This window comes from Bos javanicus, chromosome 7, assembly GCF_032452875.1.
Source record: "Bos javanicus breed banteng chromosome 7, ARS-OSU_banteng_1.0, whole genome shotgun sequence".
NCBI classification, from domain to species: Eukaryota; Metazoa; Chordata; class Mammalia; order Artiodactyla; family Bovidae; genus Bos; species Bos javanicus.
This window is the reverse complement of record NC_083874.1, coordinates 68,453,588-68,468,842: the sequence shown is the minus strand read 5'-3', so window position 1 is coordinate 68,468,842 and position 15,255 is coordinate 68,453,588. Positions and strand designations below refer to the sequence as shown.

General features: G+C 40.3%; 1 protein-coding gene and 1 long non-coding RNA gene across 2 annotated transcripts in view; both read left to right on the top strand.

Moving 5' to 3' along the window:
- Window positions 1-1,294, top strand: part of LOC133251563 (uncharacterized) — a 28,185-nt gene extending 26,891 nt beyond the window's left edge. Inside the window, exon 2 of the long non-coding RNA XR_009737682.1 lies at window positions 417-1,294. This is a non-coding gene — a long non-coding RNA (uncharacterized LOC133251563). The remainder of the gene's footprint in view (window positions 1-416) is intronic.
- Window positions 1,295-11,999: 10,705 nt separating this feature from the next.
- GARIN3 (golgi associated RAB2B interactor family member 3) lies at window positions 12,000-15,013 on the top strand. Its single transcript, XM_061424170.1, has 2 exons — window positions 12,000-12,941; window positions 13,748-15,013. Exons 1-2 carry the CDS (start codon window positions 12,333-12,335, stop codon window positions 14,900-14,902), a joined length of 1,764 nt encoding a protein of 587 aa, XP_061280154.1. The 5' UTR covers window positions 12,000-12,332; the 3' UTR covers window positions 14,903-15,013.
- The last annotated feature ends 242 nt before the right edge of the window (window positions 15,014-15,255 follow it).

Here is a 15,255-nt window from a genome sequence, read left to right as displayed (position 1 = left end):
TCCTAGAATATCAGGCATGGGTGATGAAGTACTCTATTTTAGGAGAGAAAGGAACTTGATTCCTTTAATTGTATTATTTTAGGCCTTTGAGGCCTCAACTGAAACTGAATTGGAAAAGTTTATCATTCTCTAACAGAAAAAACCAATTCAGCCTGGCACTATGGATCTAGCTACTTAGTCAATGACATTAGAAATTTTGATTTTCATTTCTTAGTTTTATGTCAGCTTCACACTTTGGCAGGCTTTCCTCTGTGGAAGAAAAGACTGACATTTTATCCCTGGAACTGGACTCTTTTTTCCTAATAGTTCCAGCAAAAGTCTCAGAACTGTGAATCATTGCCCTGGTTTGGATGACGTGCTAATATGTAGCTCAGTTATTACAGCCAAGCAATAGAATATTCTATTGTCTATTTCAGGTCTGCACCCTCTCCTGGATTTGAGGATGGGATAGAGTCTGCCTTATCCACCACATGGGCCGAGAGTAGAGAGTGGTTTTCCTCCAAAGAAACACCAGAGTGTTGCCACTAGAGAAAGTGGAATGGATGTCAGTTCATCACTAGTGATCTCGCCTTTACCCTGACCTAAAGCCCATCTTCATTGTCGTATCACTTGAGGCCCTGAAATTCCAATTTTCTTCCCTGCTCCTGGGAATGGCCTTTTAGATATGTGGAAGATGCTTCTTGCATAACTCTAGAGCCCTTGTGTGTCCAAGACAAAGAGATCCTTCAACTGTGCTTTAGGGGGTGGCTTCCATGGCCTTTATTTTCCCTGTGATTCTCATCCAAACTTCATCAGGTTTATTTATTTGTATCTATTTAAGAGTACTACCAGAATATTTCAGTAATTATATAACCTCTTTCTTCTGGAAAAAAAAAATTCCTTCTAGAACTATTAATCCTAGAGAAAACAAATAACATTAGCACATTTAGAACATTTGTACTGAATATTCACTGTATTTGTGTCTATAATGGAAACTATCTATATATGCATCAGTGAGAAACTGATTAATTTATGGTGCCTCCATTCAAAGCAACACTACGAGATCATGAAAATGGATGAAGAATTTATATAAGGTATCACTCTGAAAAAAGCACAAGATACATTGTTAAGATAGAAAAGGTACAGACTGATATGTATGGCATGATCCCATTTTTACATAAAAGTATTTTGTGTCTATATTAATACATATGTCTATGTTTAGGGCAGTGTCAGAAAGCTTCCATATCAAACATCTAGCAAGGAATTGGAATTTTGATTTTCATTTATAATTAAAACAGAAAATATTGTGGGAGAATTTTTTAATTTCTAATTTATTTATTTCTTTTACTCTAATTTCATTTATTCCTCTTTTGCTCACTCTGCCTTTACTTTCCAATTTAACCCCAATATTCATTGCAGCACTGTTTATAATAGCCAGGACATGGAAGCAACCTAGATGTCCATCAGCAGACAAATGGAAAAGAAAGCTGTGGTACATATATACAATGGAATATTATTCAGCCATTAAAAAGAATACATTTGAATCAGTTCTAATGAGATGGATGAAACTGGAGCCTATTATACAGAGTGAAGTAAGCCAGAAAGAAAAACACCAATATAGTATACTAATGAATATATATGGAATTTAGAAAGATGGTAACAATAACCCTATATGCGAGACAGCAAAAGAGACACAGATGTATAGAACAATCTTTTGGACTCTGTGGCAGAGGGTGAGGGTGGGATGGTTAGGAAGAATGGCACTGAAACATGTATATTATCATATGTGAAACGGATCACCAGTCCAGGTGCAATGCATGATACAGGGTGCTCGGGGCTGGTGCACTGGGATGACCAGAGGGATGGTATGGGGAAGGAGGGGGGTTCAGGATGGGGAACACATGTACACCCATGGCTGATTCATGTCAATGTATGGCAAAACCAATACAATATTGTAAAGTAAAAAAAAAAATAAAATTGTTAGCTTGAAAAAAAAAAAAATGTCCTCATCAGAAATAATTGGTTTGATTCATAGAAGATAGGGAACAGTTAAACTGTGGAGCTTAGACAAATTTTGAAATATATATGTGTATATATATAAATATATATTTAATTATATTTAAATATTTATATTTTTGGTGGTTGTTGCCGTTCAGTCACTCAGTTGTGTCGGACTGTTTGTGACCCCATGGACTGCAGCACACTAGGCTTCCTTGTCCCCCACAATCTCTTGGACTTTGCTCAAATTCATGTTCATTGAGTCAGTAATGCCATCCAACCATCTCGTCCTCTGTTGTCCCCTTGTCTTCCTGCCTTCAATCTTTTCCAGCATCAGGGTCTTTTCAAATTAGTCAACTCTTCTTCACATCAGGGCAAAGTATTGGAGCTTCAGCATCAGCATCAGTCCTTCCAATGGATAGTCAGTGTTGATTTCCTTTAGTATTGACTGGTTGGATCTCTTGCTGTCCAAGGGACTCTCAAGAGTCTTCTCCAACACTACAGTTCAAAGGCATCAATTCTTTGGTGCTCAGCCTTCTTCATGGTCCAAATCTCACATCCATACACTACTGGAAAAACCATAGCTTTGACTAGATGGACCTTTGTTGGCAAAGGAATGTTCCTGCTTTTTAATATGCTATCTATGTTGGTCATAGCTTTTCTTCCAAGAACTAAGTGTCTTAATTTCATGGCTTTAGTTACAATCTGCAGTGATTTTGGAGCCGAAGAAAATAAAGCCTGTCTCTGCTTCCATTGTTTCCCCATCTATTTGCCATGAAGTGACGGGACCAGATGCCATGATCTTCATTTTTTGAATGCTGAGTTTTAAGCCAGGTTTTTCACTCTTCTCTTTCACCTTCATCAAGAGGCTCTTTAATTCCTCTTTGCTTTCTGCCATTAGGAAGGTGTCATCTGCATATCTGAGGTTATTGATATTTATCCCATCAATCTTGATTCCAGCTTGTGCTTCTTCCAGCCTGGCATTTCTCATGATGTACTCTGCATATAAGTTAAATAAGCAGGGTGACAATATACAGCCTTCACGTACTCCTTCCCTATTTGGAACCAGTCTGCTGTTCTATGTCCAGTTCTTACTGTTGCTTCTTGACCTGCATGCAGATTTCTCAGGAGGCAGGTAAGGTGGTTTGGTATTGTCATCTCTTGAAGAATTTTCTCTTGAAGAGTTTGTTGTGATCCACACAGTCCTAGTGTAGCCAATGAAGCAGAAGTAGATGTTTTTCTGGAATTCTGTTGCATTTTCTATTCCAGATCAACAGATTCTGGAATTCTGTTGCATTTCTATGACCATTTTCTGTGATCATTCATTTTCTATGATCTATGTTTGTTGGATGCAAACATCCAAAATGCAATGGATGTTTGCAATTTGATCTCTTGTTCCTTTGCCTTTTCTAAATCCGTCTTGTACATATGGAAATTCTCAGTTTACATGCTGTTGAAGCCTAGGTTGAAGGATTTTGAGCATTACTTTCCTAGCATGTGAAATGGGTACAATTGTGAAGTAGTTTGAACATTCTTTGGCATTGTCCTTCTTTGGGAACTGGACATGGAACAACAGACTGGTTCCAAATCAGGAAAGGAGTATGTCAAGGCTGTATATTGTCACTTGTTTATTTAACTTATATGCAGAGTACATCATCAGAAATGCCAGGCTTTACAAACCTCAAGCTGGAATCAAGATTGCTGGGAGAAATATCAATAACCTCAGATATGCAGTTGACACCACCCTTATGGCTGAATGTGAAGAGGAATGAAAAAGTCTCTTGATAAAAGTGAAATAGGAGAGTGAAAAAGCTAGCTTACAACTCAACATTCAAAAAATGAAGATTATGGCATCTGGTTGCATCACTTCATGGCAAATAGATGGGGAAACACTGGAAACGAACAGGCTTTATTTTCTTGGGCTTCAAAATCACTGCAGATTGTGACTATGGCTATGAAATTAAAAGATGCTTGTTCCTTGGAAGAAAAGCTATGACCAACTTAGACAGCATATTAAATATGAGACATTACCAATAAAGGTCCGTCTAGTCAAAGCTATGTTTTTTCTAGTAGTTATGGATGTGAGAGTTGGATCATAATGAAAGCTGAGCACCAAATTGATGAGCAGCAGAATTGAGGCTCTTGAACTGTGGTGTTGGAGAAGACTCTTTAGAATCCCTTAGACTACAAGGAGTTCAAATCAGTCAATCCTAATGGAAATCAACCCTGAATATCCTTTGGAAGAACTGATGCTGAAGCTGAAGCTCCAATACTTTGATCACCTGATACGAAGAACTGACTAATTAGAAAAGACTCTCATGCTGGGGGAGATTGAAGGCAGGAGGAGATGAGGTGACAGCAGATGAGATGGTTGGATGGCAACCAACTCAATGGACATGAGTTTGAGCAAGCTCCAGGAGTTGGTGATAGACAGGGAAGCCTGACGTGCGACTGAGCAACTAAACTGAACTGAACTTTTTTAGGATTAGAATAAAAACTGACATTCTCTAGTCCTGTGGCCATTGCTGAGTTTTCCAAATTTGCTGGCATATGGAGTGCAGCACTGTAACAGTATTATCTTTTAGGATTTGAAATAGCTAAGCTGAAATTCCATCACCTCCACTAGCTTTGTTCATAGTGATATTTCTTAAGGCCCATTTGACTTCACATTCCAGGATGTCTAACTTTAGGTGAGTGATCACACCATTGTGGTTATGTGGGACATTCAGATCTTTTTTGTATAGTTCTTCTGTATATGCTTGCCACCTCGTCTTAATATCTTCTGTTTCTGCTAGGTCCACACCATTTTTGCCCTTTATTGTGCCCATCTTTGCATGAAATGTTTCCTTGGTATCTCTAATTTTCTTGAAGAGATCTCTAGTCTTTCCTATTCTAGTATTTTCCTCTATTTCTTTGCATTGATCACTTAGGAAGGCTTTCTTATCTCTCCTTGCTATTCTTTGGAACTCTGATTCAAATGAGTATATACTTCTTTTTCTCCTTTGCCTTTCACTTCTCTTTTCTCAGCTATTTGTAAGGCCTCCTCAGACAACCATTTTGCCTTTTTGCATTTCTTTTTCTTTGGGATGGTTTTGATCACCACCTCCTGTACAATGTTAGGAACCTCCATTCACAGTCCTTCAGTCCATAGTTCTCCATCCATAATTCATAGTTTCTGGTTACAAAACTAAAATGTATTTTTGCTGGAAGGAGCCAACCATCAAATAGGCAAAAATAATAATCACTTCTAGTCTCAACCCTCAGAAATAATTAATCTTAAGATTTATTTTACTTTCTTCCAGTATTTTTTTTCAGGAGTTAAATTTAATATTTAATTGCAATAATCATTTCATCCTAGTTCCTGGATCATTTACCACCTCTCACCTCTAGTTTCTAATCTTTATTTTTGTCTTAAATGTTAACTGTTTCGTTATTTGTTTGTGTATTTAATTGCAAGCTTATTTAGCATAACATCAAAGAAATAAACATATAGACCGAGATGGGACTTCTCATGGCTTATAAATGTAGCAAAATTGAAAGCCAAGAGAGAGAAATTGTTGTAAGATGGTGAAAAGCAGGGCGGAATTTTGGCTCTGAGTGGGGCCAAATATGTTGGAGGACAGAAACAAGAAGGGGACAGAAAGTAAGTAGGTGGAGAAGAGAGGTGACACTTGTTGGATCATAATGTTGAGAAATAAAATTCTTTAGATCACCTGTCTGGCTTCTTTCATCTATACCAGCTCATTTTCTTTTGAAAACTAAGGCAGAAGGAAATGGATTTGCATAATGGCCCTCAGGGAAAGAGTCTAGGTGACTGTGGTCTTTTTTTTGACAGTCAGAAGGTAAGGCAGACCTCAGGTTGACTTCCTGAAGTCCTAGGTGCCCAAGGCTAACCGCAGCGCATCCCACGCCACATCGGTTTAGCAGTGCCAACACCAAAGGACTGTGGATTGTATTTTAGGCCAGGGGATTTACCCAGTAGATACATACTCTATACAGTATGGAAATCTCCCCACCCTCACATCCTGCCTAGCTCACAAGGCCCTCTCAGGTGGCATACTCTTTGAAAAGGCTATATATAGCTGTCTGTTTGCCTTGCTTTTCAAAGTGATAGTTGGGTAACAAAAGTTATTGACTTGAAACCTCTTCCCCATGATAAACATGTAGACCTTAGCCATCTATAAACTTGCATGTCTACCTTACTCAGTACACCATATACAATATTTTGTGTTTTCATACTTCGCACCTCTTCAATCTTAGGGCAATTAAAAATGTACCAAAAACTGTCCTTAGAATTGTGGTTCTGATTTTAGATATTGAGATAAGCATTATCATGGCTTTCCATGTGGCTCATTGGTAAAGAATCTGCCTGTAAGTCAGCAGATATGGGTTCGATCCCTGGGTTGGGAAGATATCTGGAGAAAGAAAGGACAACCCACTCCAGTATTCTTGCCTGGGAAATCCCATGGACAGAGGAGCCTGGCGTGCTACACTCCATGTGGTTGCAGAGTCGGGCACAGCTTAGTGATTGAGCAAGCACGCAAGTGTTATTGAGTCCATCCATTCAACTCACTCGCTGTTACTCTATCATGTATTTAATTGCCCTGCTCTACTGTTCTCTGCCTCTTCAGGGTTCTCCTGACTTATAAGCTTTCTAAAGTTGGGGTGGTGGCTTATACATGCTTCATTATAGTCCTTATTAAGAAGAATTACCAAAAATGTATAAATAGAAAAAAATTATAAGGTAGGTAATGTGTACTTTCAATGTCATATTGGAGCATGGTTTACACATCTGTCTGAAGATTATGTGATTTTCAAAGAGAAGTAAGTAAGACAATGAGATTGGATTAATAAGACTGAAGTATTGCTTTCTATTATTTTTAATAGGTTTATTGAGATACATTTCACATACCAAAACATTCATCCATTGAAAGTGTATAGTTCAGTGCTTTTTTTTTCATATATTCACAGTTATGAGATGATCACAATGTAACTTTAGAACATTTTCAGCACTTCAAGAGGACTATCTATTATTGATTAAAGTCTCAGACTCTGGAAAGTTGTGTAATAAGTTACAGATTTTCATTCAGAAGAGATGCAAGTGATCTCATTTAGTAAAAAGGATAGCCCCAAGGTTGATTTTATTGCCCTGTAGACATTTAACCAGTTTTGTGTCTAACCTGGCAATGTTAGTCCAACATCCTTTCTTTAATGCCAATGCCTAGTGTTCTTGCCTGGAGAATCCCAGAGACGGGGGAGCCTGGTGGGCTGCTGTCTATGGGGTCGCACAGAGTCAGACACGGCTGAAGTGACTTAGCAGCAGCAGCAGAGGTCTTCTAATTCTCTGAATCAGCTTTATCATCCTGCTGACTTCCTCACTGATGAGTTAATTAAGTCTATGACATGTTTTCATTGTATATTTGTGTGAGAATTATATTTTCAGATTTTTGAAACTTACTGTTTGACAACCTGAATGCTCTTAGTTTAATGGTAGGCACATAGCTGGCAATCAATAATCTTGACTTATTGATCTCCAGTTTTTTTTTTTTTTTAATGGGGATGCAGCAGACTTCCAAACTATGGGAAGAGAATAATTTTACAGAACTTTTAGAAAAATCAGAAAATGAATTTTGAATGATATTTTGTGTTTTGGTTCTCAAATTCTAAAATTTTGTGCCAGAGAGAGTTAAATTTGAATGAACCTGTTTATTTACTTCTTTTCTATAATAAGGTTTGAATTGACAAATAGCCTAAGAATATAATTTTACTAGCATAATATTTTTATAAATCTATAAAGTATTATTTATTTTTGTGCAAGTAGTATATGCAATAGAATAAAATCTGAAAGGTATAAAAGAGAATGTTCTGGAAAGATAAGTCTCTGTCCCACCATTTTCCTCAATCAACAAACTACTCGAAGATTATTCCTGGTACCAGTTTCCTGTGCATCTGTTCACACACACACACACACACAATTTTAAAACTTTTTAATTAAAAAATATGTGGCATATTATATAAACTCTTTTGCAATTTGCTTTTTTTACTTATTAATATTTATTGAAAATTGTTCAACACAAGTATACATATGGGTACCTCAGTCAAAGCATGTCTAGTAGCTGATCACTATTTCCATGGCTCCCACATACATCTTACCTATCATCGTCTCTTGCAGGAGCTACCTAATCTCCATTTCTGCCCCCTTACACCTCTACAATCTCTTTGCACATGGCAGCCAGAAATGATCCTCCGTATATGTAACTTTGCACATGGTCTGCTTTCCTACTATCACCACAGTTGTTTCGTGGTCTCATCTCCAACCACTTTCCCTCACTCCACTCTTGTCTCTGTGGCCCCCATGGTGTTCCTCTAACACACCAGGCACACTTCCGCATTAGGATCGTGGTCCTTGCTATTCCCTCTGACAAGAGGTTACTCTCCAAACACCTGTGTGCCTTCCTCCCTGACTTTCTCCTTGAGGCCTTTGCTCAGAGGTTGCTTCTCATTGAGCCTTCATTGACCACCACCTCCAGCTCCCTCTCTCATGCACAGACTGCCATCCCACTTGCCTACTTTATCTTTTTCCACAGCATTGGACATATCATTTATTTTACTGTCATTTACTGTCTACATATAAGCTCCGTGAAATTGAGGATATTTTTCTGTTTTGTCCACTTCTGCATGCCTAGCAACTCAAACAGGGCCTGGCAAAAAGTAGGCACTTTAATTATATATTAATTAGAAGAACTGATGAATTTATGCAGAATAGTATGTGTATATTTGTGTTCTATTTGTGTGGTACAATGTAGTGTAGTTTAAGCTTTGCTGTATTTGGGGACTTATGCTTTTAGTGCCTTGTGACCCCGATAAAGTTGCTTAACTTCTCTGAGTCTTGATTTCCCTTTCTATAAATAGTAGCTGTGCTTATGTTTTATAGGGCTATTTGGGGATTACATTTTGAAAAGAACATAAAGTGTTTAGTACTATGCCTGGCTTATAGTAAGTTCTTAATAATACAGTTATGATTTCTCTTTTAATCATTCTTTATTAATCATTCATCAAAAATGGATTTATGAACTGAATAGGTGGCTGAGAATATAGAAACTCATTTAAAAATCAATTGTGTTACCTTTTAGTGATTATTTCCTTACAGTAGAGTATAAGCCACTTTATTTTTTTTTTGAGAAGTCATTTAACATCTTCAGAAATTTTTTTTTAATCTCTTCAGAGGTAAGGACCTTTATCTCTGCATTTCTCTTTTCTAGCTGGTCCTGGAAATAGAGCTTGCTCAATAAATTTTGTTGACTAAACAAATGGAATAATGAATCTCAGTGGGCATAAGCAAGTTCATATTTATTAAAAAGCTGCAATTTTCCAGGTATTGAAGCAGGCAGTAGGGATATAAAAAAGAACATTTAGGGGATGAAGTTTATTTCAAGACCTTTATATAGTAATCACTGAGTTTGGGGGATGTATTTTTATTTCAAAAGTAGTCTTCTAACTGAGGGAGGGGGAATTTGGATTCATCACCTTGTGCAAAGTACAAAAACTCCAGAGATGTCTTTGCCATAATTTCTCTGAAGAGCTTTTCAAAGAAACGAAACATCAACGGTTTATCAGGTAGACATCAAGAGCGAGGAAGCAGGCAGACCAATATGGGAAATCCTACGGTGATTCAGGACCTCAGTGAATTTCTGGGGTCCCCACACATATTGCTAACCATGAATGATTCCATATTTGATACAGAATGAGAGTATGATTGTGAGCCATGCAGCTTGAGAGAGAGAAAATGCCTGACCTGAGTTTCAAGATCAGGGCAGAATCCATCCAGCTCCATGTTCTGACCCTGAGTAAGATAATACTGAACCTCAGTTCTTCACCGGAAAATTATGGTTTTAAAAATTTGCCTCCTTTATAAGAATATACAATAGGAAAAAGATAGTCTCTTCAGCAAGTGGTGTTGAGAAAGTTGGACAGCCTCATGTAAATCAGTGAAGTTAGAACACACCCTTTCACCATGCAGAAAAATAAAATAGCTTCAACACTTAAGTATAAGACATGACACTGTAAAACTCCTAGAAGAGAACATAGGCAAAACATTCTCTGACATATATCCTAGCAATGTTTTCTTATATCATTTCCCAAGGAAATAGAAATAAAGGAAAAATAAACCAATGGGACCTAATCAAACTTATACGCTTTTGCACAGCAAAGGAATCCATAAACAAAGCAAAAAAACAACCTATGGAATGGGGGAAAATGTTTGCAAATGATGTGACCAACAAGAGCTCAATTTCCAAAATATACAAATAGCTCATACAACTCAACAACAATTAAAAACAATTCAGTCGAAAAATGGGCAGAAGAACTAAATAGACATTCCTCCAAAGAAGACATACAGATGACCAAGAGGCACATGAAAAGATGCTCAACATCTTCAGTTATTAGAGAAATACAAATCAAAACTGCAATGAGGACTACACCTGTCAGAGTGGCCATCATTAAAAGGTTTGGGGACTTTCCTCGTGGTCCAGTAGTTAAGAATCTACCTTGCAATGTCAGGGGATACAGATTCGATCCCTGTTCAGGGAACTAAGGTACCACATGCAGTGCAGCAACTAAGCCTACATTCTGCAGCTACTGAGCTTGCACGCCACAACTAGGGAATCCACACTCCAGTAACTAAAGATCCTACATGCTTCAATTAAGATCCAAGACAACTAAATAAATACATAAATAAAAAACATTTAAAAAAGTTTGTAAATAACAAACGCTTGAGAGGGTATGGAGAAAGGGAAACCCTCCTACACTGTTGGTGGAAATGTAAATTTGTGCAGCCACTATGGAAAATAGTATGGAGGTTCCTCAAAAAACTAAAAATAGAGTTGCCATGTGATCCAGGAATCCCACTCCTAGGCATATATCTGAACAAAACTGTAACTCAAAAAGATACATGCACTCCTATGTTGGTAGTTGCACTATTCACTTTTCAACTAAGATATGGAAACAACCTTAATGTCCATCAACAGATAAATGGGCAAAGAAGTTGCAGTACATATATACAATGGAATACTACTCAGCCATAAAAATGAACTAATGCTACTTGCAGCAATGGGGATGGATTTAGAGATTATCACACTAAGTAAGTCAGAAAGAGGAAGACAAATATCATACGATATCACTTATATGTGGAATCTAAAGTATGATGCAAATGAACTTATCTATGAAGCAGAAAAGATTCACAGATAAAGACAACAGACTTACAGTTGCCAAGGGAGTGGGATGGGGGAGGGATGAGTTAGGAATTTGGGGTTAGCAGATGCAAACTATTATATATAGAATGGATAAACAACAAGATCCTACTGTATAGCACAGGGAACTATATTCAATATCCTGTGATAAACCATAATGGAAAATGAATCACTTTGCTGTACAGCAGAAATTAACACAACACTGTAAATCAGCTATACTTCAATTTAAAAAGAAAGAAGGAAAAAGGAAAGCCAAATTTGAGGCACCTTTGTGGGGAAGGAGAGAGCTGTGCTTGGGAGGCAACATGCTGAAGAAGGGCTGGCAGTGTTCTATTTTTTGCTCTGGGCAGCAGCTACAAGGATGTTCACTTTCTTATTACTCATTAAGCTATATATTTATGCTTTGTGCACTTTTATGAGTGTGTGTTATATTTCACAATGAAAACTGTTTCTAAAACTATAAAGTAAATAAATACAAATAAAAACCAGCCTCCCTGAAATGATTACATGGGTGAGAAAATTCTCCATATCCTGGAAACCACTGTATAAGTGGGACTCTGTTTCTGACAGATAGCACTCTTTGTTAAGTTCCTGTCAAAGAATAACCATCCCCATAGGATGACTGCCCTTAACAAGCACACTGCCCACTTCCAGGATTTAATCCCCAGCACATTATTCAGCAGATGCAGGAAGATGATCATTGCAGGGAGATTTGTAACAACAACAAAACTGGAAGTCATCCAAATATTTATAGAAGCTGAATGGTTTTCATTAATTATGCATCTTAACATTTTGATCAGGAAGAATATCCAGCCTACCCACGCTTATATCTTATCAGGGTCAGCCTATTCTTGATGGAGAAGATGGTTTGTTGTTGGTGATGGTGTTGGGGAGGGCTAGTGAGCCTGTCCTGAGGGGGTGGCCGCTTGGCGGCTGAATAAAGGGGTGTGTGATGGCAACAGGTCACAAAGGACTGTGCAGGATAAATGTGGTGATGCCAAGAGACTTAGGCAGAGCCCTGCAGGGAGATGGGCAGTTGCCTTCGCTCCCTCTCTCTCTCAGCGACTCAATTTGTGGCTGGTGGTGCTGTCGTCAAAGAAGAGAACCATGAGCAGTGAGTGTTTGTTACCTTATTACACGGCCAACAGCTACCGTTCAATGGATGTGTTCAATACCTCCATGGGGGACCTGCAACGACAACTGTACAAGGGAGGAGAGTATGACATTTTCAAGTACGCACCCATGTTTGAAAGCGACTTTATCCAGATCAGCAAGAAAGGAGAGGTGATTGACGTCCACAACCGCGTTCGAATGGTGACTGTGGGCATTGCATCCACCAGCCCCATCCTCCCACTACCTGATGTCATGCTCCTGGCCCGACCAACTAAAGTCTGTGAAGAGCATGTCAGACACACCCGGACCACCAAGGGGAGAGGTCGCAAGCCCGCAAAGACCTTAGAGCTCACCAGGTTGCTTCCCTTGAAGTTTGTCAAGATCTCCATCCACGACCGTGAAAAACAACAGTTGCGCCTGAAGCTTGCCACTGGCCGTACTTTTTATTTGCAGCTGTGCCCCTCTTCTGATGCACGAGAAGACCTCTTTTGCTATTGGGAAAAGCTTGTCTATCTCCTGAGACCACCGGTAGAGAGTTGCAGCAGTACCCCGACGCTCCAAACTGGAGATGTAAGAATTCTGGAGGGTGACAAAAGCCTATTGGTAAGTACCTACAGAGACTCAAGAACACGGAGCAGAGTGCTTTGGGACAGCAGTGCAAAGCTGGTCCTTCAAAGGGATTTGATTCTCTCTGAGACTCACCTGGGAAATGCCTTCCCATGTCAAAAGGTCTCAGAACCAAATGAGCCATCACTATGGGACTGACATACTGGAGAGGTTCCAAGCACTTCTCTACATTGTCCCACAAGGCCGAGTTTCAGAGAGCCCTTAAGTATTGTATCAGCCGCACTGGTCTCATCCCAGGGTTGTAACCCCTTCTACAGCAATCCTGATTGTCTAATCTTTTCTTGAACACTTACCCAAGGCCAGGTAATCTCATCAGTGGTAGAATATTATTCACAATTAGGAAGTTCTTCATTGTCTCCCCATGACTCTCATATGCTTATTAAAATCAGTCCAACTCAATTGTGCATCTACTCAGGCACAATTCATTCTAATAGTCTCCAAAACATAGAATGTATGTGTCCCTTGACCAAGCAACCTCACTTCTAGGAATCTGTCCTGCAGAGGTAGAAGCACAAGGGTATAAAATTAAATGACCGTGGAGAACTGTATTAATATCAATGCTTTCCCTGGCCCTGGGATTGTTCAAGCAAACGGAGTGGCTGTTTGACAGGGATGCTGTAGATGGAATCTTTCATTCAGTGGGAGCTTAGACTGGATGATTTCAAAGGTTATTCTAAAGAGAAACCCTTGAACTGGTCAGCTTCAGGATGGGAGAGGAGTGGACAGCTCTGATCTCATTTTCTGTGATCTCTATCTTACCTGTTTCTCCTCCCTTGGCACAGACCACAGAGCTCCATAGAGAAAGGGATCATGACGCTGTGGGGCTTCACAAGCTTGGTGATGTGTCGGGAGCCTCGTCTTGTGCTTATGTTGGTGGAGAGGGAGACTATCATGTCCCCCATGGCTCAACTACATCCTTGAAAAGTACTGAAGGAGGAGCAGCAGGGACAACCTCGGGCCTGGCCGTAGCAGGGACAACAACAAGCTCTGGAGGAGGCGTGGCAGTTGCAGGGGTGGGAGCGGGCTCTGTAGGAGGGGCTGTGAGCTTGGCTGCAACTAGGAGCACCAGCACCAGCCAGGTGAGCACCACCCTGGCAGGAGCTGCCGCCAAGGGTTCAAGAGAAAGCGGATCCGGCAAGGCCATTGTAGGTGCTGCCAGCATATCCTCAGAGGGCACGAACCTGGTTTTGGCAGGTGCTGCCAGCACATCCTCTACAGGGGTGGACAGTGCAGACAGCAGCATGAGCGTGGTGTTTGCAGGAGCAGTGAAGACTGGCAAGGCTGCTGCTGCAAGTGCTGAAGGCCAGGTCCGAGCCCCCCTGGTCTCTACTTTGCAGAGCGAAGGCTACATGTCTGAACGAGATGGAAGCCAGAAGGTCTCCCACCCCAGGGATGAAACTCGGAAGGAAAAAAAGGAAAGAAGGGAAAAGAAGGACAAGTCTTCATCTAGGAAAAGTTCCCGTCACCGCAGGACAGGGGAAGGTCATCACAGGACAGGAGGGGAAAAGACCCGGAAGTCATCCTCCCACCGGTCTGTATCAGGCCATGGAAACAAGAGAGATGACAAAAAAGAAAAAGGGCAGAGTGGCACCAGGGGCAAAGGACACAGCCCTCACAAGAGTGGCAGCCATAGCTCATCTGGCAAGGAGGGGAGGACAGCTCGCAAGCCGGGGAAGAGCAGGTCCAGCACCAGTTCAGGGACTTTAAATAAGAGATCCAGTAAGATCAGCACTTTCTTCAGAAGCTTCAGAGTCATTCCTGGTTCAAAACCAATGGTCAGACATGACAGAGAGGTAGACTTTGTGGCTAAGACGGTAGAGAAACGCAACATAGAGGCCAAGGTGGAGAAAGCCCCGGTTGATGAGGACGTGGAGATCCATGGAACTGTGACATCAGAGACGATGGAGACCATCATCATTGAAACAAAATCCGTTTAAATAAGAGCCAGGGCAGGAAGCTTCCATGGAGACCCAACTTCAGGAAAGGATCCCTAGAGAGTCAATTCCAGCTTTCTTTAATAAAGGAAACCATACAACTCCAAAAGAAAAGCTCTGTTCTGTTTGAATTTCTAGGTCCTCTTGCCTGGTAGTGACTTCACAGTGGTTTCTGTGATGTGAACTTTGCTGAGACCCGTCTCCAGTCAAGCAGAACCCCAGCTCCCACCCATGTCCAGCAGAGCCAGCATTAGTGCCCTGCCTTGCCTCAACCCCTTTCTGCCTTTGGTTTCCCCAAGACTATGGCTGTAAGTCACAGAGTACAGGTTGGGAAGAACCACCACCACCACATCCCC

What these genes read in the sequence shown, in the direction of transcription:
- GARIN3 (XM_061424170.1), top strand. Translation starts at nt 12,333, where the DNA reads ATGAGCAGTGAGTGTTTGTTACCTTATTACACGGCCAACAGCTACCGT. An exon ending in AGGGTGACAAAAGCCTATTG is followed by an intron (nt 12,942 to 13,747) that starts GTAAGTACCTAC and finishes CCCTTGGCACAG; the next exon opens with ACCACAGAGCTCCATAGAGA.